Below are 23,698 nucleotides of genomic sequence, written 5' to 3'. Positions count from 1 at the left end.
TGTTTTTTTTTTTTTTTTTTTTTTTTTTTTTTTTTTTTTATATATATATATATATATATATTTTCTTGATAGTATAGATTAACACTTATTAAGTGTCAAACTTGTTTAAACATGGTAACTTTGTTCATAAATTCTATATTAATAATAAAATATACTATGTATTATCAAGTTGCTCACGAGCTTAGTGAGTCGTGTTGAAGATTGCTCAACTCGTGCTCGTTAACATCTCGAGTCGAGTCGAGCTAACTCGAGTCGAGTTTTGACTGATCGTTGACTGAGTTGAGTTCGAGTTGCTTGCGAACTGCTCAACTCAATTAGCACCCCTTTATCACCCCAACCTCGTTAAACTACTACTCCCTCCGTCTCCAAAACTTCGATCTTTTTGGGTTGATTTCGCGGTTATTAAGAAACTTAAATAAAAAGAAATAAAAATATATTGGAAAGATAAATTTACATGGGGTTTATAAAAAAGTAGAGAGATAAAGTATTAAAAATACATGAAAAAATAAAATTTTAAATAGAAAAGCTAATTTTTCACAAATATTGTTGTAAATTAGTGGGTATTTTAATGCAAATGAGTCGATCATTTTGAGATTAAAATTAGGCCAAAAGAGTCGAAGTTTTGGAGACGGAGGGAGTACTAATTGACATCGGCTTTTAATCAAGTTTCAAAGCACGAAGCAAATACGGAGTACAAATCAGGTGACCAATCACCAAAAACACTCGAAGCAGCTTCAGAGAGAGAGAGACAGGGTGATCTTCCTTCCCACGACACAGCCTGTGAAAAAGAGAGAGAAAAAGAGAGAAGAAGAAGAAGAAGTAGATAACAATGGTGGCTGCGTCGTCGTCAGTGGTGGCCGTATACCCACTATCAAGCTACACCTTTGGCACCAAAGAACCCAAGCTTGAAAAAGATACCTCTGTTGCCGATCGTCTTGCTCGTATGAAAGTCAAGTAATTATATTTTCTTCCATTGATTTCTTTTCTTACTTTGATTATATCATCAATTATTTAAATTCTAGTTTTTATTTACTATAAAGGGAAATTATTTCGCTATTTTTCTGATCTGAGTGAATTTGGGTTCTCTGTTTCAATTTTGTTTGATCGATTGTGATGCTGCTGTTTTGTTTAATTGAATTTTGTGCGATTTCTGTATTAGACCTGTTAATACCCAGTTGGGAATTGTGAGTTTTTTGGGAAAATTTGTTAGGAATTACTGTTAGTTGTATTATTTGGTGCTTAATTAGGGCAAACCTTGTTTTAGGGTTTTAAGATGAACAGTGTTCTTCTTAAGAGGTTTCCAAAAGTTGTGATTTTTAGAGCTTGTTGCACTGCTTGTCGGGTGTGATAGGTGGTAAACTGGTAATAAATTCTGTATTCTGTTTTGGGGATCATTTAATGTATTTATTAAGGTGGATAGTAAGATGACTTAGATCAGGCAAGAGAAAAGCAGGTAATTGGACTAGTATGCTTACTTAGGTTAAGTTGTTTTGAATTGGACTCGTATATTTGCACTAATTGAAGCCAATTTCTCATGAATTGGACTCCTAGATTAGGAAGTGGCAATAATTATCAAATATTTCTTCAATCTTGCCTTTGGTAACCAGATGGACTTATAGATACCAGCAAACTACAACTTTTTGTTAGGAATTGGACTCGTATGTTTGAACTAGTTGAAGCTAATTTCTCATGAATTGGACTCCTAGATTAGGAAGTAGCGATAATTATCGAGTATTTCTTCAGAGTCTTGCCTTCAGTGACTAGATGGACTTTCCCTAAAAAAACAATATTGTTACCAGCACACTACAACTTTTTGCTTCCTGCGTCCACCTTTTTAAAGAAAATTTGAGTTTCTGCATCAAAACATTTGCAATTGTTAGTGATCTTAGGGATGTATCAAGTTGTCTGCTACTTGTGGATCTGAATCAAACATCATTAGAACCAAAATGGTAATTATTTAACCTGTCGTTACTCATCAATATATAAAGTTTGTATGATCAATGATTATAATTATAATTACAATTTATAAACCATTTGGTTAGCAGTTATCACCATGACAAAAGATATGGGTACCAAGTGAGTGTAAATTTCTGGGATAGAAAGAGTAGTGGTGTAGTTTGTTTGACCAATAGTTTCCAATTGCTTAAATCTTGAAAGAAATCTATTAACTTAACATTGAGCTGTGATTGATATGTGTCATTCATTTTATTCTGGGAATTACATTCTGTAATACTGTAGCAACGCCATAGGACAGGGAGCTGGTCTTTTCACATGTTGCACCATTGTTCACTAACTGCTCCTGGTTCCTGAATTATGAACTAATAAAAGAGGTTTGTAAAGTGCAGTCGTGCAGAAATCATAAGTTAGCCCTTACAGCTGTATTGAAAGTAGACGATGGGATTGCTTATGGTATATCCATATATAATATGGATGAAAATCAACTGTAGTCATATGTGCTTGTTGATTGATCTTAACCCCTTGCAGTTGTTGTATGCGAGGATTTTTGCTTCCCTACCGATTGTATTTTTTTGGTAGTGATGGAAACCCTAAAGGTGGCTATATAATTTGCACTATTGATTGCCTGTCTGATAAAAATATCTTCTTATGTTGATGAATAATCTAATATGTTTGTGTGGTTATTATTTCAATTATCTTAATGTTTGATACAATTGATACCAATATGATCCACTGTATTTTTTCAATTATAGTTACTTTAAAGAAGGCATGAGGACCAGTGTGGAAGGCATTCTACTCGTAAGTTACTCTCAGCATGCTACTGATGTTATTCATGTGCTTCCAATTGGATATGAAAGTTATACATTTTGTTTCTTTTTTTTTGTAAGCTTTTTTTCTTCCTATCTTATTCTTGTGTGTTCCTTAAAATTAATTGTGTTTGGATCAGAGTTTCCTATTTCAGTGATCCTGAATGATATCTGTCTATCTATCATGTACTGTGAACAATCATGTGAATTTTTTTTTAATTTTTAATTATTCTTCCCGCACCCCAGAGCAAACTCTTTCGTACTGGTGTTTTCTTTCGATCCTTAATATTTGCTTTTGATACATGGTTTGCTAGCTATTATAACATGTTGCACTACTTGCATGCTTCTCTCATGTGGGGACTATGTAGAATTCTGTAATTTTGTTTGTTCAATTAGTATAGTTATTATGATGGAAACAGTTTGCTGGAACAAGGCTGGTACTTTCTACGTATATCGTACTATTGAAATGGTGGGATTTTTTTTAGATTTGTTGAAGAGATTTACTCATTCTTTAAGCCATGGCGATCATTTGACCAAAAGATATGGTGTGCTGAGAGAGCTCAGAGGAAGCTGTACGTTAATTGTGGATACAAGAAGTAGGTTTTCTTATAGTGGGTGGATTGTGGAAGGATAGGTGAGTCATGATCTTGGTTGGCTCATTATCAAGACATGGTTTTGGTAATATAGCAGTATGGGATGATTTGTTGAAGGACACACGAGGATGGCTTTGCTGGAAAAGACTATTGTCTAGGCATTTTTATGGACAATAGCTCTAAGTTGAGGATTTTTTTGAAGCCTAGTTATCTGATTAGATTATTTGCTCTTCAAAGCTAGCACTGTTTTTAAGAGGCCCAGAATTTATTATCGAGGGTATTGAATCTTCTTTAAATATTTGAGCTGGTTCTTGTATCCTATAGCAAGCTCTAGTATGGGTAATTGGTGAATATCCAAACTTTACATGATTATGAAAGTCTGATACCAAGCCATAACATTTTGGAATCTAGAATGTTTTGGTACTTGAATATTGAATGGGTATAGGTTTGCAAAATCCTACTTGGTTTTGCTAAACTACTCCACATCTACATATCCAATTGCACATTTTAGAACGTGACTCATTAGTTGGGTGTTGATGGAGTTGGTAGCTCTGTGCCTAGCATTACTCAACTAGCTAGTGGCCAAATGGCTTGTCTTTCCACATAATTCAAAGATTTGTTAATTTCTGATGTCTGTTGGAAAAAGGAAGGGAGTCTAGGGATTGCTGGTTCATGTATTCAAAGAGGGAGAGGACATTTTTGTCAGCTGGAAATTAAGATAGAAAGATGGAAAAAGAAAACTTGTATGAGTAAATGAGAGCTGGACAGAGGGAAAAGTGCACTGATCTCAGGATCTTGTTACCCCCTTTTATGTTGTTTTGTATCATTTACCAATGGTGTATCATAAACTATGGCATGTGAATCTTGGAATTGATTGAATCCTTGACCTCGTATGGTAGGTCGGCACGTGCAACTGAATCCTCAATGCTCTAAGAATCTTTTTTTTTTTTGAAGTTCTCTTGACTGTTTTGGGGTGTTAATATCTGTAGTATGTTTCATCAGAGCTTTTACTTATAGTGCAAGCATGATTTTGGAATAATATTTGTATACACTTAAATTTCAGTATATGCTTTGTCTTAAATAAGTAATTTGGTGGTTATTCACCAGGTCCAAGAGCATAATCATCCGCACATTCTTCTATTACAAATTGGAAACACTTTCTGCAAACTTCCTGGTGGTCGTTTGAAGCCTGGTGAAAATGGTATGGCGTTAAGATATCATCATCTCAGTGCTTTCACCATCCCAGCTCTATCACATTCTGCTTACCTTACTTTTATTCATTTATTGTGAACAGAAATTGATGGTTTAAAGAGAAAACTTTCCAGCAAACTCGGTGCTAACTCGACTGCTCATCAACCTAATTGGCAGGTATGATTCCGGTGTCCTTTCTGCTGTATTAATTCTGATTATCTGTCTTGAACACCCTTCTGCTCTTTCCTTTTTGCTGTTATTCTGGCTCCTCATGAAGTGTTTATTCGAAGCAAAATTCTAGTAGACATATTCCTAAAGGGTATTAAGGTCTAAATTATGTTATTTTGCAGATTGGTGAGTGTGTTGCTAACTGGTGGAGGCCAAATTTTGAAACAGTGATGTATCCCTACTGCCCTCCTCACATCACAAAACCTAAGGTGAAGGATTTATTTGAAGGTGCTCTTTTCTTTTCATGTTGTCTCTTGAACTAGGCTGACCTTGAAAGATTTTGTAACAGGAATGTAAAAAGCTTTTCATGGTCCACTTGCCAGAGCGAGAATACTTTGCTGTACCAAAAAATCTTAAGTTGTTGGCCGTGCCCCTCTTCGAGCTTTATGACAATGTTCAGGTTAGTAGAGATTCCAATCAATGAATCGTTCATTTGCCTTTTTGGTCTTTCAAATGGCAATTTTTTTACATAAGCATAAATCGTGCCTAAAGTGACATGGAATTTTTAAGTTTCTATACATGTATAAGCAGTGCATGCTTGTATGTTTTTGGCATGCTATGTCTTGGATCAGTTGTTTACTAGAAAAGTAATATGAGTTGTTCGGTGTTGCAGAGATATGGACCAGTGATCTCCACCATCCCTCAGCAATTGTCAAGATTTCAATTCAACATGATCTCTCCATGATATTCTAATCAGTTTGGACGGGGTAGTGCCAGAAGCAGTGGGTGTTGCGTTATTGGTGGCTGTCTTGTTTTGAGATAGCAGCAGATCCACACTTCATGGAAGCCCAGCTTTGCTGACTCTCTGCCTTCTCTCTGATATAATATCTTATCATCATCTTAACATTAACTTATCGCTAAGAGATTGAAGGTTACATTGTTTCACAGGGTTTGTACTGATAAGTGAACCTTCTTGCTTGTATAATGTTTGTTTTAGCCTTTAGAATTGTGCGCCTCTATTTAATCTTTCTACATTATGTTTCTTTATATTTTGGTGGTTAGAGACTTAGAGTTGTAGAGAAGCTTTAGTTAAAGATTAGTAATTTTGTACTTGTCAGTTGATAGGAACTTAGGTTGGTATTCTTCATGCAGTTGTCTGCAGAGTTCAAACTGGCTTAAAATGTATGCCCTTTGTTGTTCCACTATTTTTTAGGTGTTCTAAAATTGTATCATTTTTTGGTTTAAGATTGTATGATTTAGATTTGTGTATACTCAAATATTTATAGATGGAGGCAGATTAGAATTTGGAGTCTTAAGCACCTCATAGAGGTTTATAAAATTGTGTATGTGTCACATGTATCATTTCTTACATCGGTATAGCACATCATCATTCAACAACCTTTTTGGTCATGCCACATCCAATGATTTTAATGAAAAATGCATACAAAGAGATTTGAACCCCAAACCTTATTGAATGAAAACCACACACATTACCATCTTAGCTAGAATTAATTCATGCTTAATTCATGCTCTTTCAATCCAAATTTATTTATAAATACTTACATGTATTAGAATGTAAAATAAAACCAAAATAAATCAAAATAAATTATTGTTGTCATTGTATTCTATACCCACGTTTAAAAAAATTAATACTTTGTAGGTTTTTTAAAGCGACTAATATAAAATGAAATTATTCTAAGTACCACCCGGGGCAAAGCCCGGGTCACGCACTAGTTGTAATTAAAGAATTGGTTAAGATTAATCATTGAAAATCATGAATGGTCAATTTTGGCCAAGCTTTCGGTATCAAGCTCAACCTTGATAAAGTGGTCACGGGTTGAGCTATGTTCAAGGCTAACAACACGTATTATTTCTTGTTCAAGGGTGAGTTATTATGAACTTGTTTCGTTAATTAATAACTTAGCACTATTAAAGCTAACTATAATCATTCACATAATGGATTTGGGCCAGATATGGTGGTATTGGAGACTTGGAGTACATCATGCATGTTTAAAAAACTAATCACATTGCGTGTTTAGAAAACGAACTTCATTGATGCAGATGTTGACAATTCCATATGTACGATTGCATGCACAATCTGTTCATTTGCCAACACATATGATGAATGTGTAGGGCATTAGACAACATGTTGTCATGGAATGAGTGCAAATCGCTCATGTGACGCCCGAATCCTCAAGGCTTGATCCAGGCTAGTCTTCCCTTATGCGCAATAATCTAATAAATAGAGGAAATAACACGCAGTGATACTAACTTACACCACAAACACATGTATCTGTAAAGCACACAGATATAGGGAGGTTGCTTCATATAGAACTTGCTGTGTAGTGACATCAGAAAAATTGTCAACACGTGACAACATGCTCTTAGTGCATAAAAACTCATTCAACCTTAAGAAATACTACAAGTTTTTGATAGTTGGATATAGCTAAACAAAAGAGTAAAATATGATTTGTTAAGTAAATTAAGCACAATACTTCTACTAATTTTTAAAAAGAATAAAAAAAAAAGAAGTTTTTGTACTGAAATTTTTTGGGATGAAAGTCATGAAACATTAATATTCTTAACAAACACTAATCATGTATTTCAAACACTAATCATTATCCAAACTCATAAATATATTGATCAATGGTACACACTTCAATCTGAGCAGTTTTCCCGAAATCTAACACAAACCACTAACACGCAAACGAGACGTGATTATGAGTGGATAACAAAAATTTAATAACGAGTTAAAAGTCTTAAAACAGTTGCCCGTTGGCAAGTACGCAGACCCCAGTACAGGCCAACAACATGTAAATCGTAAACCATTCTTCAACTGCTCATCTTCTGCTAACTCACTCTCTTCTATTTAATCTTCTAAATTTCAAACTTTTTTTTACATAAATAAGTTCACTGAATCATTCATTTCATATCACACAATTTTTGGTATAACACTCTTTCTCACGTCATTGAGTTATTTATTTATTTATTTTTTTTTTACAATGTGTACATAGTTCTGTTTAATTAGGATTGTTAATATATTTGTTACGACATATTTTCAAGTGTTAAACTTTTGTCTCCTATGTAACATAGTTTGTTCACTTTGTGAAGTAGCATGGTTTGTTTCCATTTGTCAATTCAAATATTGTTCATGTATCATTTCTTGCTATACAAGAGAATTTCACTTTTGATGTGAAACATATACAATTTATAATGTGCGAGTTATTTTCAAACTTATGTCATGTTATATTTTCCGTTGATTGTCATAATACTCCCCGGTGTATAATATAACAATTGACTAGTACACTTTTTGCTTAATTTAGTAGCGAATTGTGATCTTGTACCCCTCTTCAATGTAGGTCCACAACATTATTAAAATGGCCACCATTTTCCTAGCAGCAGGGCATTGTGCTAGAGGAAGATCAGTTGATTCTGAATCAATTTATGAAAATATGTCGAAGTCATATTTTGGCAATGGTAAGAAGGTTCTTCTTGCTAATGATTTTCTTGAAGGTAAAATCATGAACCTAAATATGTGTGTATTAAGGCCCTTAGAATGCTCTAACTATAAGAACAGCAGAAAAAAGCTGAACATTATTGCTAAACTTAAGAAAGGGAAGAAGCATGACTACCCATGGCCAGATGACATCGATCCTAATTTATCGAGTGGGCATTTGAGATACCTCTCTCACTTTAAGCCTTTGGAAGATAAACCAAAACTTGTGACACTTTCATTTGAGAAACCATTGGTTGATCTCGAGCAAAAGATCATCGAGGTCAGTGACTTGGTATAATTTTGTAATTAAACCTTACACTGGACTTACTTGTGCATTACTGAACCTTACATGAGTTTTAGTTATGCATCAGTCGAAAAATATTGTCCATCCTTTGAAAAGTGGTCAACTCTTACTTGCAGGTTCGTCGAATGGCAGATGAAACTGGTCTAGATTACACTGATCAAATTAGTGCTTTGGAGCTCAAATATCAACAGGTAACACCAACATTAGAAAGCTTTTTTTTGGTGCCCTGCATCTTTTGGTTGCTTTGTTTGATGTTAGCAGTAAATATTAGGCATTACTGGACTATACATAGCTGTACTAAGTAGGATTGTAGGAACGTTTCTTTGTTTTCGATCATCTGATGTGCTAATTCATCATTGTTAGGCTATTGAAGATCTGTACATCAATTTGACACCGATTCAACGTTTAGACATGGCTAGACATCCCAACAGGCCAACTGTCCTTGATCATGTTCTGAACATCACAGAAAAGGTGATTTAGTTGTTGTAATGAAAATATCCAATTTTATTTGGGAATATCTAATGATCATGTTCTTGTCTTTTCATACATCTTTTAGTGGGTGGAACTCCATGGAGATCGCGCAGGCTATGATGATCCAGCTATCGTAACTGGTATTGGGAGCATCGATGGTAGAAGTTATCTGTTCATCGGCCATCAAAAGGGAAGAAACACAAAGGAAAACATTTTTCGAAACTTTGCTATGCCAACTCCTCATGGGTATATAATTATGAACTGACAAACTAATTTCTGAGGGATATTTCAGTGAATTCTGTTTTTATTTTTGACAGAATGAGCGACCTTTTAACAGGTACAGGAAGGCTTTGCGCATGATGAAGTATGCAGATCATCAGGGTTTTCCCATTATTACACTTATTGACTCACCAGGAGCTTATGCTGATCTCAAATCTGAGGAACTCGGTCAAGTGAGTGGACAACTACTTGTATGTTTTAACTTTAATTTTTCGACTTTAAATGTGATAATATGAGAAAAAAATGATTTGTCTTACTGAGTGCAGGGTGAAGCTATAGCTCGAAATGTATGGTCCATGTTTGGACTGCGAGTTCCTATCATCACAATAGTAACTGGTGAAGGTGGTTCTGGAGGAGCTGTTGCTATCGGCTTCTGCAACAAATTTTTAATGCTTGAGAACTCTGTTTGCTATGTTGCTAGGTATTCTTTGAGGTTATGGTCTTTATATGGTTTCCCTAATGTTTTTTTTATAAATTCCGTAATACTCATACAACACCTTATCATTGCTGTATTGACAGTCCTGAAGCATGCGCGGCAATATTATGGAACTCATCCAAAGCAGCCCCAAAGGTATATGAATTTTACTCTTGCGATGTTGTTATTTGTTGAATAAGTTTTCGTAGAATACATGCATGCAGCCTTATTAACTGCAACAGAATCTATCTTTTACTTGAAAAGGCTGCTGAAAAACTGAGGATAACAGCTCAAGAACACCTCCGGCTAAAAATTGCTGATGCTATCATTCCTGTAAGTGTCTGAATTCACAAATTCTTGCCTGGATCAGACTACAATTTCTGCTAAAAACCATTGTTGTGAAACTTCTTTCATTGGCTCTAAATTTAGCCTTAATCTGTACCGGAAATTTCCAGTTCAGCAAATCAGTTGTGTTTCATCAATTGAATTTTCACACTTAGCAAGGCGTGTTGCTTTGTTACAGGAGCCGCTTGGAGGAGCACATTCTGATCCTTTATGGACATCTCAGCAGATAAAGACCGCCATTTTACAAGCCATGGAGGTCAGCCTTTATGATGTGTTAACTATGATAATATAATTCACCAACTTCTATCTATCTGCTGATGCTGCATTTATTCCAGGAACTAGGTAGGATGAGCAAAGAAGAGTTGCTTCAACATCGTATGCTCAAGTACCGTCATATTGGTGAGTTTCAAGAAGGCATCCCGATTGATCCAAAGAAGAAATGGAAGATGAAACCTTCAGATAATGTGGCAGAATCTGCTGATATAGAGACTGAAGTTGAGAACTTCAAGAAGATGATTCTAGAAGCGAAAGGATCAAATGAGCAAATAAGCCAAACACTGGAAAAGATACAGGAGGATGTTGACAAAGAGATCACAAAAGCCTTCACATCCATGGGATTACAAGGGGAACTTGAATCACTCAAATTAGAGTTAGCTAAATCCACAAACCCACTTTTGAGCCTTACTCTTAGGGAAAAAGCAGATAGACTAATGCAGGAATTTAAGCTTAAATTGTCCAAATCAGGCGAATATATTGGGCTAAAAGAGAAGCTAGCTAAATTTGAAATGCTAAACAGGCTCATAGAGATCAAGAAAAAAGGTGACAAGATAAAAGCGGAGATCAATCAAAAAGTACCAACAAAGGTAAAGGAGAAGTTGTTGCTACTAAAATCTGCAGAAGAGAAATTACTGCAAGGCAAATAAATAGATAAGGAAATAGTAGTAGATGTAGAGAATACTAAAAAAGAGCTCGAAGAGGTCTTGAAGTCATCTGACTTAAAGATTGTTGGTACGACAAAGAGAGTTGAAGGAAGTTCTCCTTATGATTTGAACAAGAAGCCTTCAGTGCTGAACAATGATATGAATGCAGAAATCGAGAGGGCTATAGACAAGGCAGGCCTTAGGGAAAAAATAGAGGAACTGAAGGCAGAGATTTCAGAAAACTCAAGCTTGGAAAAGGTAACAAGACTACAGGATGAGATAAAGGCGAAAATTGCTGCTGTTATGAAAGCTGAATTTCTGAAAGGGAAAATAGATAATCTGAAAGATGATCTGGTGTCTCCTACAGAGGTAGTTCTGCTAGGTAAGCTTGGTGCTGAAAATGGAAGATCATAATCGGATTTCAAGTTCAAATCTTAAACCTATGAGATTGTATATATATATACATATCAAAGCTTTTCATAGCTAAGATCGAAATAAGCATATTTTTGGACAGTCCAAGGATAATATTGGATTATAGAACAACCAATGTCCAACAATATACTATATTCCTGTAAGATAAAGAGATACTCTCCCCGTTTTTTAATAGTTGTTTCGCTTTGATCAAGTTTTTTCTAGTACATTCAATTTTATAGTGTAATATGTAAATATGTTAAACATGTCTTAATGTATACTTGTATTTCCCAAAATATTAAAATTTTACAATTTATATCAAGGACTTTTTGTGAAAAACTACCTTATATACATCAAATTTTGTGAAAAACTACCTTATAAAAAATTTGTTATAAGAAACTACCTTATAAAAACTAAATGTTGTAAGCTACTACCATGTGCTTAATTTAACAGTGAAATAGAAGGGTAATTAGGGGTTATAAGGGATTATGAAGAAATTGGGTGGAAAAAGGAGAAAAAATGATTGAAAATGGATCATGAAACGTCTCTTATTCAATGCAATAATTCGGCAAAAGGTAGCTTTTTACAACATAAATTATTTTATATGGTAGTTTCTTACAAAATTTATTATTTAAAAGGTAGTTTCTTACAACATTTTTTTATAAGGTAGTTTTTCACAAAAAGTGACTTATATAAGGTAGTTCTTCACAAAAAGTCAAAATATTTTGATCATTTTACAAAAAAAAAAAAAAAAGTCAAAGTTATGCGTTGACTAATGATTAAAGATATGTTGAAACTTTCTATTTATATAGTGCAAACAGACAGGCAATAGCAAACCCATCACATAAAAAAGTGAACTAACGGTTACAAATAGTCTAAACTAACTTTCCCGCCTTGTTTTTTCTTCTCACTTCTAAACAAGAATGTTGAAGCTTAGAATAACCACAGCAATGAAGTTCAGACAAATGATAGCAGCAATCTCAACCATCTCCAACACTACGCACATCGAATTCTCCGAAAAATTCACCCTCTTTCATACTACCCATAAAACTACCAATGTATTATCATTGCTTCATCTTTCTTCTAAATTTTTTCATCATTATCATATCTCTAGGCCCTTCATTGTCAATGCTAAACTCGCTCCTATCAACGATTTTCTTGGTGACATTGCTGCCGATGATGACGGATTTTCTATTGTGATCTACTCCGAAGACGAGTCTCCCATCACTAGTCTTGACTTTCAAATTCATAATACAAGTACTTCTATTGATTCCTCTCTTTCTTGATTTTTTCATTTAAAATTAAATTCATGTTCTTGATGAATTTCTCTTCATTTTAACGTTTTTGATTTTGATTTTAAGATATTATTTGATGGGTTTTAAATTTCAGAGAAATTTCATGGAATTTGTATTATTCCTCTGTTTTTGTTAAAAAAAAGTTCTGACAAATTTTCTGAATTTGGATACCTAATTAATAAATTATGTTTCTTTATCAAAATTTGTTAGAAATTTAGCAGAAAAAAAATCAAATATCTGCTAAAAATTATAAAGATACTAGTATTTCTTTGATTTATGACAATTTACTTGTTTAATTATAGGAAATGAAATCGAGATAATGACACTGAAAGTTACAGAACTACATGCAGAACCTTTTAATTATGAGCCAATTCATGAATTTAGGGTGGCAATAAGTTCTAATTTGCTCAAGGAAATTGCAATGAATTCAGCACATTTCAAAACATCCAGTAAGCATTATTTCTAATTTTCGATCCATTAATTTCATATTATATGATTGCTAAAATGTGTTACAGTTCTTGTTTCTGTAACCAGCACATGTCTTAGATTGGCGTCCGGATCCGAGACTATTGTTAAACATACTATGCAGGTATCAAATTTCCAAGTTTCACAATTGCGAAATTTCACTACATCAGTACTGTGGCATGTTGTAATGTGCTGCCACACTTGGGCTAAATCAATTTTCGCGCTTATTTTGTGCCTTACTATAACAATGTTGTATGTACTTTGTATTGATAGATGTTCTATTCATGTATTTGTAGGAAATAGCTGAATTCAAGATCGAAAATGCGCCAAAAAGCATGATGTATGAGCTAAGATTGCCCTGTAGTTTGGGGAAATCAATCATTTCGGCTTCCTGCATTGCAGATGTTGTCTACACAAAAGATTCATATAGCAGAATTAAGGATCCAACCATGCTAGAGTTCTTATTTGGTCGATATTCTAGGCTACTGTTTTACATCCGTGATCCTTTTATATTATAGTAGTACAATCTTGTTATAACCTTCATTTAGTTTTTCTGTTTTATCATACACTATTTGTACTTTGTTCTGTTAAACATGATGTGTATTGTCTTGTGATTTATAATAAACGCTTCATACAATAATTCATTCAAAGATCTTTGTCTATGCCTTCGTATAATCGGTCTAATTGATAATTTTTCGAAAGGGTTGAAAAGAAGATGGAGGCATTTCCTACCACTCCATATACACAGCAAATAATGTCTCAGTGTTCAATTTTATCAGGATATGATAAAAGGTTGAGGCAAGAATATAAGGAGTCTGCCTAAATCTCCAAGGGGAAACTCCAAGAAGGGGCGAATAGGAGACCGTGAATTCGAGTCATGTATCCATACAATGGCTGTTATACGTGAGGCTAACAGAAAAGAGTCCAGCCTATTCACATGTAGTTGTAAATGGTGCATTGTTCCTGCTGGTACATTCTCAATTATGCATTCCTGATGCTGCTCTTAACCCAAATATATATATATGATTATTAGCCTTAAAGCATAAAATTAATTCGAAACTTTATATTGTAACAAACTCGAATCTATTTACGTACCTCTTCCTTGAGATTGAGGGTCTCATAGCCTGAATGTAGAGTGACCATGGTTCTCATCATAGTAATTGTTACTGCTCAAGCGCATATATGTTCAAGAATTAGCACACAAAGGATAAGACAAGATCATGGAACAAACTAGTGTTGCCAAAGCCAAAATCGAGAATGGCAAAATTTGGATGTCTAAGGCAGATTTACAGTAATTTATTGTGATATTAAAGTACTTTACTAATTTAAGGAGTACTTGACTTCTTATTGTTTTCAAAGATATATAAATCAAATGTGTAGGTCCGTATGTGTCACAACCTTATTCTTTAGTATTGGGGACATATGTGGTTCATAGTACGTATAATTTAAGTTAACACGAGTATATATGGGAGATGAATAATTAGGAATCGTGAAAAGCTTTCTTACTGGCTTCCTTGGTCAATTTGGAATGTTCCATTATACGTACTAGATCTTTGCACCTAATGCACACTTTGAATTCATGCATTGATTCGTCACCTGCACTCCAGTGATCTTTCTTCACTTCTGCAACATTTATTCCTATGTTTCTGCTGTCCTCACTATCTACATAAATTGCAAAATAATGTACTTGTATTACATACTTCGTGTATAAATAATTAAACAAAAAAGTAGATAGTGACTAGAAAAATAGCTTGAGCAAAATTATATTAAACCATGCACTCTAAAACACAAATAATCGTTGTAGGTTATGGTCGTGCAAGCAATACACATACATGTTATTCGACACAAAATTTATTTTAGATTGTAACATAAATTCTCTTATGTACTCTATCTGTCTTTAAAAGTTCTCTCATTAAAAATTTTTTTAACAAAAAGAACTTTTAGAGACAGATGGAATTAATATCAAATAATAAAAATTGCCTTAAGAAGGAAAAAAAGTACCTTGCACATACTTTGATTATTGACAAATACAAAAGAAACAAGGTTGGGAGAATCATAAGATCGAGTTATGGTAATGGTTTCATCTTCAGTTGCCGAGTTTACGACGGAGCTGAATTGTTGGAGATTCACCTTCAAAACATGAGCTCCATCACAAGAGTAGTGATGAAACGCCGTGGTGTTAATCCTTAGTATGGTTGATACGTCGTGGGCCGGGTTTTTGACCCGGAATAACAACCCGGTTGGTAAGGTCTCTATCAAGGCTTTAGGACCTATGTTTGCAACAACTGCTAAAACTCTTTTTAGTATCCATCCTTCTTGTATCTTGATTCTCAACATGGTTGATATTATTTTTGTTGGTGGTGTTGATGATGAGGTGATTGTGTGACTAGATAGTTCTTGTAACTTTGTTGAGGAAGTTTGTGATCAATTTAGTAGGTTAATTAAAAATGTGGTGGTGATCCTATATGATGCATGTCTATAATTTTTGTGATTTTGAAAAGGTTGAGGAATACAAGGGAAGTTTTAGTTGAATAAATCAAACGTTAAATATAGTAACAATATTGCATTCTTGGAAATTAGATGTAGCATATATATTTCTTTGGTGAGAAGATGTAGCATATATATGAATGTGTCTTCTTTTTTTTAAAAAAAATATGTTATGTTAAATGCATCATATATTTATATTTATTATACTTATATTTAATGTGTTAATAATTCTGAGACAAAAGGAATAACAGAATTCTACTTAATGCAATTTGAATTATTATAAGTATTTTTCTTACTTATATTTAAATGTGTCAATTATCTTGAGACAAAGGGAGTAACAAAATTCCACTTGATGCAATTTGAATTGTTATGAATTTTTTTTATAATTTAGAAATTAAAAAAGGAAAAAAAAATTGGCTTAAGATAATACCAACTATCAACGGTGTGTGCAAAATAATACAAACTCAACTATTTGCGATTAGCGGTACCACCTTATGTATTATATGTGCAAAATAGTACGCCAGTCACCCAAAAATTATTTCGAGGAATATTCTGCTTATATTTATTATTTTTATATTAATTTTATGTTTTCTTTTCAAAATACATGTTATCCTAACAATTTCCTTTATAAACCAAATTAATAATGTCTCGCCTTTTTGTTAGACTTTTTTTTTTTTTTTGAATTTAATTGTCAACATGTGTTTATATATATATATATATATATATATATATATATATATATATATATATATATATATATATATATATATATATTCAAAATACCTGTAGTAATTTCTACTATCACACAATATTATGTAGGGTATATAAATGGATTATTAGGTTGATATAATTAGTTTTAATTTTTTTTCAAAAATCCAAAATTTCCCCACATTCACCAACCAAAATAATGGGGGGAATTATTTTGGATTTTTTAAATTTTTTTGAAACTAAGTATATATAAATAATAATGCATTTAAATACCTTATTTACTATTGTATGGTAGTAAAAATTTACTACAGGTATTTTGAAAAAAATAAATTTAATACATATTGACAATTCAAATAATAATAATAATAAAACCTAAAAAGGTGTAGGGTATTATTTATTTAGATTGTACCGTAAAGGAATTTTTCAACATGATATATAATTTTAAAAGAAGATAGAAAATTAATAACAAAAAAAATATAATAATAAATATAGATGGAATATTCCTCGCGATATTTTTCTGGTGACCGGTGTACTATTTTGTACATATAGCACAAAAGGTGGTACTGTTAATAGCAAATAGTAAAGTCTGTATTATTTTATACACACCGGTAATAATTGTTATTATTCTAAGCCAATTTTCCAAAAGAAAAACCTATTTTTTATATCGATAGCCCAACAAAAAAGAAGCTCAAATTTAAATGGGCCTTAAAACAAGGCGAGTAGTCCAAAGAGTCTCAGTTCATCCTACAAATTTGAATTCATCGCCGGCAAATCACGCCGGCCACTATCTCCGACGCTCCTTTTCGGCTGATTTCCGATTAATCCAAACCCTAATTTCGAAATCTCCCCCATTTGAATAAATAATAAGCGATCCACTGTAATTTCCGGCAACAAATTTCCGCAATTCAGAGGTAATACTTATAACAAATCATCAACAATGTATTTCTATCATTTTATTGTTAATTTTTCAAAAATTGGGCTTGAACTTTTCCAGATTTATGTTGAATTTGTCGCATTTCATGTTAATTGTAGGGAAATTGGTGCGATGGCGGCGAAGCAGATGGAGGAGATACAGAAGAAATTGACAATGTTGAATTATCCAAGAGCTAATGCTCCTGCTCAGTCTTTGCTGTTTGCTGGAATGGAGCGTTACGCTCTTCTTGAGTGGCTGTTCTTCAGGTTCTATTTCTGCTCTTCACTATTGTTTTTAGTACCTAATTTTGGAAATGCTTTGCTATATAACATTTGATGGAAATGAATGGAGGAAAAGGATCTTTGTTGATGATCATGTAGCTGAACCCGTCTTATCGGGATTAAGGCTTTGACATTTTTATTATTGTTACTGTTGTTATTTTCGTTGTCGTCGTTGTTGTTGTTGTTGTTGCCAGTTAATGACGGTTAATTGTATTACATTTTAGTGATCTATGAAAGAAATGTTTGATTTAAACTGTGTAGAAGCCTGGGAGTTATTTGATTTTGTTTTGATTTGGGTGAAGTGAATTGTAGCATGTATCACTTGTCGATTATTCAAATGCCTTGGGAGTGGGGGATTGGTAATTTAGATGTTATGGTGTAGACCCACCGAGCTGTTCAATCGCTTGGGTCATAACTCAAAGTGATCACTGTTCTGAGTTGAAAGTTTCTTTAGAATAATATTGGTAATGGTTAGAGGTGTTATTTGATGTTTATTGAAGTGGGATCTGGTTTGAGGGAAAGGGATCACTGGAAATGAAACTGGTGGTAGAATTTTGCAAAATGTTGGAATTATCACTGTTAGCCAATTGGGGATTGTTTTTTTTCCCTCACTTCTTTGCTGATTGCTATAGTTTGTGTTCCAACTATATGGGGTTTGCAGATAATTACTAGTCTTCATTCGAGGCAACTGTTGCCGCATGCTGGTTCCTTTTGGCAGAGGCTTTCATTAACTGCAGAATTTTCTTGTCTTTCCTCAATCTTGTAACACAGAATCTTATTAAAACTCTTTGCCTTTATTTGTCTATAGGCTGTTGGGTGACAAGTCTCCCTTCTCTCAGCAAAATCTGCAAGGAGATGGTGTAGACCGTGATGAAGAGACTTCTCGCATTCAGTGTATGTTTCATTGATCTTTATCTGTATTAAGGCGATCTTTCTATCAAATTTTTTAAGGTGCTATTTTTCTCAAAACTTTGTGTAGAATCCCTATATCTATAACAATGCTGAAAATGTGTGGTGGACTTCCAACTTTCGCTTAAGTCATTTGTGCATAAGTTGTTTTAAGTCATTTTCAGTAAGTGTTCTTACGCCATAAAGGAGCCATCTATTTTTCTTTTGACATGACTTTTCTTTCTACTTTCATCATTCAAATTTGGGATCAGGACATCTTTGCAGAGTGTTCTGACGGAGCCGTATTTTATTTTAATAAAAAACCTAAGCTTTAACAGCATCCAACTGGTTTGATTGACAACTTTGTATGCATTGGGCTTTTGTTGCCTTTGTTTCTTCCCAATCAGACCACAATTGCTGATTCCAAATTTGGAACCTTTCTCTTTTATGCTCTAATTTGAAAGACATGACATGCTGAACTTTTACAACTTAACTAGGAAAACTGCATTGTCTTCGTATTTTGTTCTTTCATCATGGTTTAAGTTGTTGCTTTTACTATATACTCTCTTCGTATCAATTCTGTCACTGTTTCGAGCTGTTTCTTCATGAACTGTATTTATGTCCATTACATACAAGCTAGGCATTGCTTGTATATACTGGTTCAGTGTCATTGAATTTTACTTGAACTTCTCATATCACAGACTTGGCAGAAATCGCTAAGTTTCTTGGCATCACAACCATTGTGGATACAGAGGTCATTCAGGTAAGTTAATTTATTTCCTGACAATAGTCTTTATGAGCTCTGGAATTTCTTCTGCTAATTCATACTCTCAGGTCGAATTTTAATTTATCTCTTATCATTCTGTTGTAATATAATTGCAACTTCTATGTCTCATTCGTGTAGATAAGGCTGACCACCATAAGTTGAATGTATTATGCAGTATCTATCATTTATCAGAAGTTAACAACCCAAGTTTTTCTTTTGTTTCATAATTCTTTCCATTATTTCTTTTCCTGGATATTCATTTGACTGGCCTGGCTTCTTCATTGTCTTTTCTCTCAACCTTCTTGTCTTTGTTTGGGAGAGGGATGCCTACTGCTTCTTTCTCATGTGTCTTCTTGGCTTGTATTTATGCTTGTGCCTATAACTCTTAACATCACATTGCGGGTATAACTATTATGCACTGCAGTCATGCAGAAGTCTGGATGCAACACCAATGTAGACATGTAAAATGAATGCAACTTTTACTCTGTTTTATTATGTGTTTTATTTTTGGATGTAGTGGACCTAGTGACTATTGGAAAAAAATTACTTGCGTTGTAGGGTTAGCCTGGCTAGTTGTCTTAGAATTATTGGTTATAATTCTGAAAAACCTTTGATCGATGATTAATCATTTATATGCTTAAATGAACATTTTTTACAACCAGGGACGTGGAAGCTATGAAGACCGCACAGAAATGCTTAGACTCATTGTAGACCTTGTTGAGGCCAGCATCTATGCTGATAACCCCGACTGGAGGTAGCAACGTTACTAGATAATTATTCTTAGCTTACTTTATTAACTTTGTGCTATTAGAGATATAACTAGGGCAATGATCTCAGCCATGGTTTAAGAATGTATTGTCAGTTCCCTCTTCCTTCATTCTGTTTTCTCTTATGTGTATGCTTTCAAAATCTGCAGTGTTGATGAGCAGGTTACCAAGGACATACAGCTAATTGATGCCATTGCAGAAAAGCAGGCACAGATTTTCTCGGAAGAGTGCAAATTGTTTCCTGCAGATGTGCAGATTCAATCCATTTATCCCTTGTAAGACATTTCTTCTGTGCATTCATATCCTAGTTATTAAAAGATATACTCCGAGCAAGGGATTACATGTCAGGAGAGGACTTCTTCACTAATAAGTAGCCTTTGTTAATTTAAATTTCATGCACTGAAAGGCCCTAGTATAACAAAGTAGTCTTCCTTGAATATTGATGTTTTGCGTAGTTTTTGAGTTCAAAAGTTTATGCAGATGGATGGATTGATTCTAGTGATAATAACCTTGAAGATTAGAGCTAATGATGGATTTTGGCTGCCAAGAATAGTTTAATTAATGTTGAATTGTTCTATCTTTCTATGTCACATAATCATGTTCATGTTATTTAATCCATGGTTGTTTGATCCTTAGTGGAAGATACTTTCTCTTACAGTGTGTTTGGATAGATTAGGGGGAAGGAAAAGAAGGGGAGGGAAGAATGAAGAGTTTTCCTTCCAAATCTCTCCATTGTTGGAGAGATCAATTTCTTGCTATTCTATCCCTCCATTTCTTTCCCCTCCAATTCTCTTCCTTCCTCATTTGCTATCCAAATGAGAGATTATCTATCCCTCAATTTCTCTTCCCTTCCTTTCCCTCTACTTCCTTCAATCCAAACAAAGTGTAAGTATTCTTGTAACTGCTTTCTCTTAGTATACTTTCTCTTTCTATGTCACTCGCAGGCCAGACATTGCTGATCTGGAGTCCAAGCTGTCAGAGTTGTCAAAAAAATTCTCGACCCTCCAACAAAATGTTGATGATTTGGCATCAAAGGTCTGTTGCTTTTTTAGAAAATTGAAGTCATTGAAAATGAAAGCTGCTGCTGATGGTGCTTTTGGGACCTCATTGCATCATCATTGCTATATGATACAGCTGGTTTAAGGATTGTGTTAACAATGGATGCTTGTGGTATGTGTAACTCATTGCTACAGCCTCTTCTTACTTATATATCTTTCTATGTTTGGTTTCAGCATGCTTATAATCCAGATGAAGATTATGCAGAAGTAGAAACAAAGCTACGTTCTCATTTGGAGTCGTTTTTGGAAACAGCCAGATCCTTCAATGTGATTTACACAAAGGTTATAATTATTTTGACTTCTTTTTGCTTTTATTTATACGATGGCTGTCAAATGTTATCTTCAAGAATTAAGTCAATCTAGTGACGAGTCTATGATTTTGAGAGATTTGCAGCATGCTTCAACATGCAAAATGCTTATTTAAGTTTTCTTTGGAAAAATTTTAAGCTTACCTGTCATGCTAACTGGGCCTATTATGTCTTTGATCCAAAATTAAACTTCTGCTTCTTATTTGCAACACTTTTCTTTTGAGGAAACTTCACTATGATTGTAATGTCACCTTATTTCATGTGATTTTCTCTCAACCTTTCTCCTCATCACATAGTTATTTTTTAATTTATTTATCTCACTCCTCATTACATGAGGTCCTTGAATGTCTTCCACTGTGATTTTCCTTTAGAACTATCATCTCACGTTTCTAGTTTTTTTATATAATACTCTCATTTTAGACAACTAATTTGGGGTGGAAGGATTAGATTTCCAAGATTTGCATATGAATGGAGCTGGAAAGGGTGGGGAAAGGGTTATGTCCAAAACCAGTAAGTCACAGGGACTGTGATGTTTGGTCGGTGTGGATGATTTAAAAATTGTCATAAGAAAACTTTCATTTACAGCTTGTTTGGGTAAAGGTAAGGGAAGGAAAAGAAGGGGAGGGAGGTGAAGGGGAGGGGAGGGAGGTGAAGGGGAGGGGAGGGAAGGGAAAGGAAGGGGAAGGAAGAATGGAGAGTTTTTCTTCCAAATCTCTCCATCGTTGGAGGGATTATTTTCTTTGAATTTAATCCCTCCATTTCTCTTCCCTCCAATTCCCTTCATCCCTAATTTGCTATCCAAATGGAAGATACTCTCTCCCTTCATCTCCCTTCCCTTCTTTTCCCTCCATTTCCTTCAATCCAAACACTCTTATTGATGTTATGTATCACTTACTACATTCCATGGCGAGCATTGAAAAGTGGTATAAACAATATTGTTTTGCACTTGTGCAATTTGTTGGCTCATATTTTAACTTTTCTTTATTAAGCTAATCACAATATTGCTTTTCTGTTGGATAATGCTAACAAATCTATTCTGATTTTGTTGGTTTTTCGAAATTTGTGCTTTATAGGAGATACGGCCGTGGACGCACATGATGGAAGTACCTCAGCTTCATGGGTTTGGTCCTGCAGCAAATAGGTTACTGGAGGCCTATAAAATGCTGTTGAAGGTACTCTATTCCTTGTTAGAATTTAAAAGTTGGATTTCCTCATTCGGAGGTTGCATTTCTAACTCTTCCTTGTTAACAAATCTGAATATTGGGAGCAGAAGCTGTTGATTCTGCTCTGAACAGCTATAACGCCTGTATTTCTCTTTGTTTTCTTTTTTATTGCTTGTTTGGATTTGGGGGAATTTTGAAGGGGGGTGGGGGTTTAGTTCAAAAATGGTAAAAAGTAGTTGATATAGGGAAACTTTGGTCAGAATTTAATGAGTGTGTGAGGATATGTGGAAGCTGTATGAAGGCTTTGAATTATGATTGCGTGAATTTTAGATACTTGGTTGTAGCTAGTCTCGGTGACTCGGTTGACACTGACTGCTTTGGTATTGATATATACAGTTCCTGGGAAATTTGAGGAACCTTCGAGATTCACATGATGCGGTGAAGGCTGGGTCATCTGAGACAGTTGGTGGTGAGCCTTCCTCTGTTGTGAGAATTATATCAGAGTGTGAATCGTCTCTTACACTGTTGAATCGAGATCTTGGTATACTTTCAGCCTCTATTGCTCGTGAACGGGGTGAATTAACTTCATAGCCTCAAGATCATTTTTTTGTATAGTGTGTAGGGTTGTTTTTGAGTGTTCAGGCCACAGGTGGTATGGTAGCAATTGCAACAACTTTCTGATCCGTAACATGTTGCCATCATGATATTGTAGTGTCATCTAAATTTTTTTGTTAAATCAAAATGTATCTTGTATATTGATATTTGGAAGAAAGTTATGGCTTGACAAGTCTAATGTAAAACTAACCTGATTTTGTTGTGTTGATTACCTTCATGTATAAGCTGACTTAGCACACTTGTGGAGCAATAATAAGGGTATGTTTAAAGTCTAAATTCATTCACATGATGTGCTAAGATGAATGAAAATTACCTCCACACGTATGTAAGAGATGAACGAAAATTAGCGAAGATACTTAGCATATGATAAAGGTACAATTTCACATGATATGATAAGTCTTAATTCATATAATACACATGAGGCTTTTAATTATTTTCTTTATTCAAGTTAACGAAATAATTCTTATTATTTTTCTTTTCTTCTAGTTGCAAATGAAATAAACCCTTCTCAAAATACTCCGGGGTGGGTGCTAGTGGTGATACGGTGGAATATGGAGGATTTGGATTTGATTAACTTATTAATGACATTTGACATGCCTTTCGCTTTCTTAAGCGTCTCTTAACAATTT

The 23,698-nt window shown here is 34.3% G+C and overlaps 3 protein-coding genes and 1 pseudogene across 3 annotated transcripts; 3 read left to right on the top strand and 1 right to left on the bottom strand.

Moving 5' to 3' along the window:
* The first annotated feature begins 687 nt into the window (after positions 1–687).
* Positions 688–6,017, top strand: LOC145585702 (pre-mRNA cleavage factor Im 25 kDa subunit 2). The gene is made up of 7 exons (XM_081642412.1): positions 688–954; positions 2,709–2,754; positions 4,463–4,556; positions 4,650–4,723; positions 4,897–4,983; positions 5,064–5,174; positions 5,388–6,017. The coding sequence occupies exons 1-7, from the start codon at positions 830–832 to the stop codon at positions 5,457–5,459; spliced, it is 609 nt and encodes a 202-aa protein (XP_081498538.1). The 5' UTR covers positions 688–829; the 3' UTR covers positions 5,460–6,017.
* Positions 6,018–8,091: 2,074 nt separating this feature from the next.
* LOC145584447 (acetyl-coenzyme A carboxylase carboxyl transferase subunit alpha, chloroplastic-like) lies at positions 8,092–11,358 on the top strand (annotated as a pseudogene).
* A 3,237-nt stretch (positions 11,359–14,595) lies between these two features.
* LOC145584445 (DNA sliding clamp PCNA-like) lies at positions 14,596–15,452 on the bottom strand. The gene is made up of 2 exons (XM_081641285.1): positions 15,128–15,452; positions 14,596–14,777 (listed from the first exon to the last, which is right to left on the bottom strand). The coding sequence occupies exons 1-2, from the start codon at positions 15,450–15,452 to the stop codon at positions 14,596–14,598; spliced, it is 507 nt and encodes a 168-aa protein (XP_081497411.1).
* Positions 15,453–17,008: 1,556 nt separating this feature from the next.
* Positions 17,009–23,335, top strand: LOC145585701 (AUGMIN subunit 7-like). The gene is made up of 10 exons (XM_081642411.1): positions 17,009–17,221; positions 17,343–17,489; positions 18,313–18,398; positions 19,094–19,155; positions 19,821–19,912; positions 20,075–20,200; positions 20,870–20,960; positions 21,158–21,265; positions 22,365–22,463; positions 22,851–23,335. Exons 2-10 carry the CDS (start codon positions 17,356–17,358, stop codon positions 23,043–23,045), a joined length of 993 nt encoding a protein of 330 aa, XP_081498537.1. The 5' UTR covers positions 17,009–17,221; positions 17,343–17,355; the 3' UTR covers positions 23,046–23,335.
* The last annotated feature ends 363 nt before the right edge of the window (positions 23,336–23,698 follow it).

This window comes from Chenopodium album, chromosome 16 (genome assembly GCF_948465745.1).
Source record: "Chenopodium album chromosome 16, dcCheAlbu1.1, whole genome shotgun sequence".
In the NCBI taxonomy this organism is placed as follows: Eukaryota; Viridiplantae; Streptophyta; class Magnoliopsida; order Caryophyllales; family Amaranthaceae; genus Chenopodium; species Chenopodium album.
This window is presented reverse-complemented; position numbering and strand designations above follow the sequence as displayed.

Excerpts from the sequence above, each read along its gene's own strand:
- LOC145585702 (XM_081642412.1), top strand. The coding sequence starts at position 830 with ATGGTGGCTGCGTCGTCGTCAGTGGTGGCCGTATACCCACTATCAAGC. Across the intron at positions 955-2,708 it reads CTTGCTCGTATGAAAGTCAA|TTACTTTAAAGAAGGCATGA; the intron begins GTAATTATATTT and ends TTTCAATTATAG. Across the intron at positions 4,557-4,649 it reads TTTGAAGCCTGGTGAAAATG|AAATTGATGGTTTAAAGAGA; the intron begins GTATGGCGTTAA and ends TATTGTGAACAG.
- LOC145584445 (XM_081641285.1), bottom strand. The coding sequence starts at position 15,452 with ATGTTGAGAATCAAGATACAAGAAGGATGGATACTAAAAAGAGTTTTA. Across the intron at positions 14,778-15,127 it reads TGTATTTGTCAATAATCAAA|ATAGTGAGGACAGCAGAAAC; the intron begins GTATGTGCAAGG and ends CAATTTATGTAG.
- LOC145585701 (XM_081642411.1), top strand. The coding sequence starts at position 17,356 with ATGGCGGCGAAGCAGATGGAGGAGATACAGAAGAAATTGACAATGTTG. Across the intron at positions 19,156-19,820 it reads TGGATACAGAGGTCATTCAG|GGACGTGGAAGCTATGAAGA; the intron begins GTAAGTTAATTT and ends TTTTACAACCAG. Across the intron at positions 19,913-20,074 it reads GCTGATAACCCCGACTGGAG|TGTTGATGAGCAGGTTACCA; the intron begins GTAGCAACGTTA and ends CAAAATCTGCAG.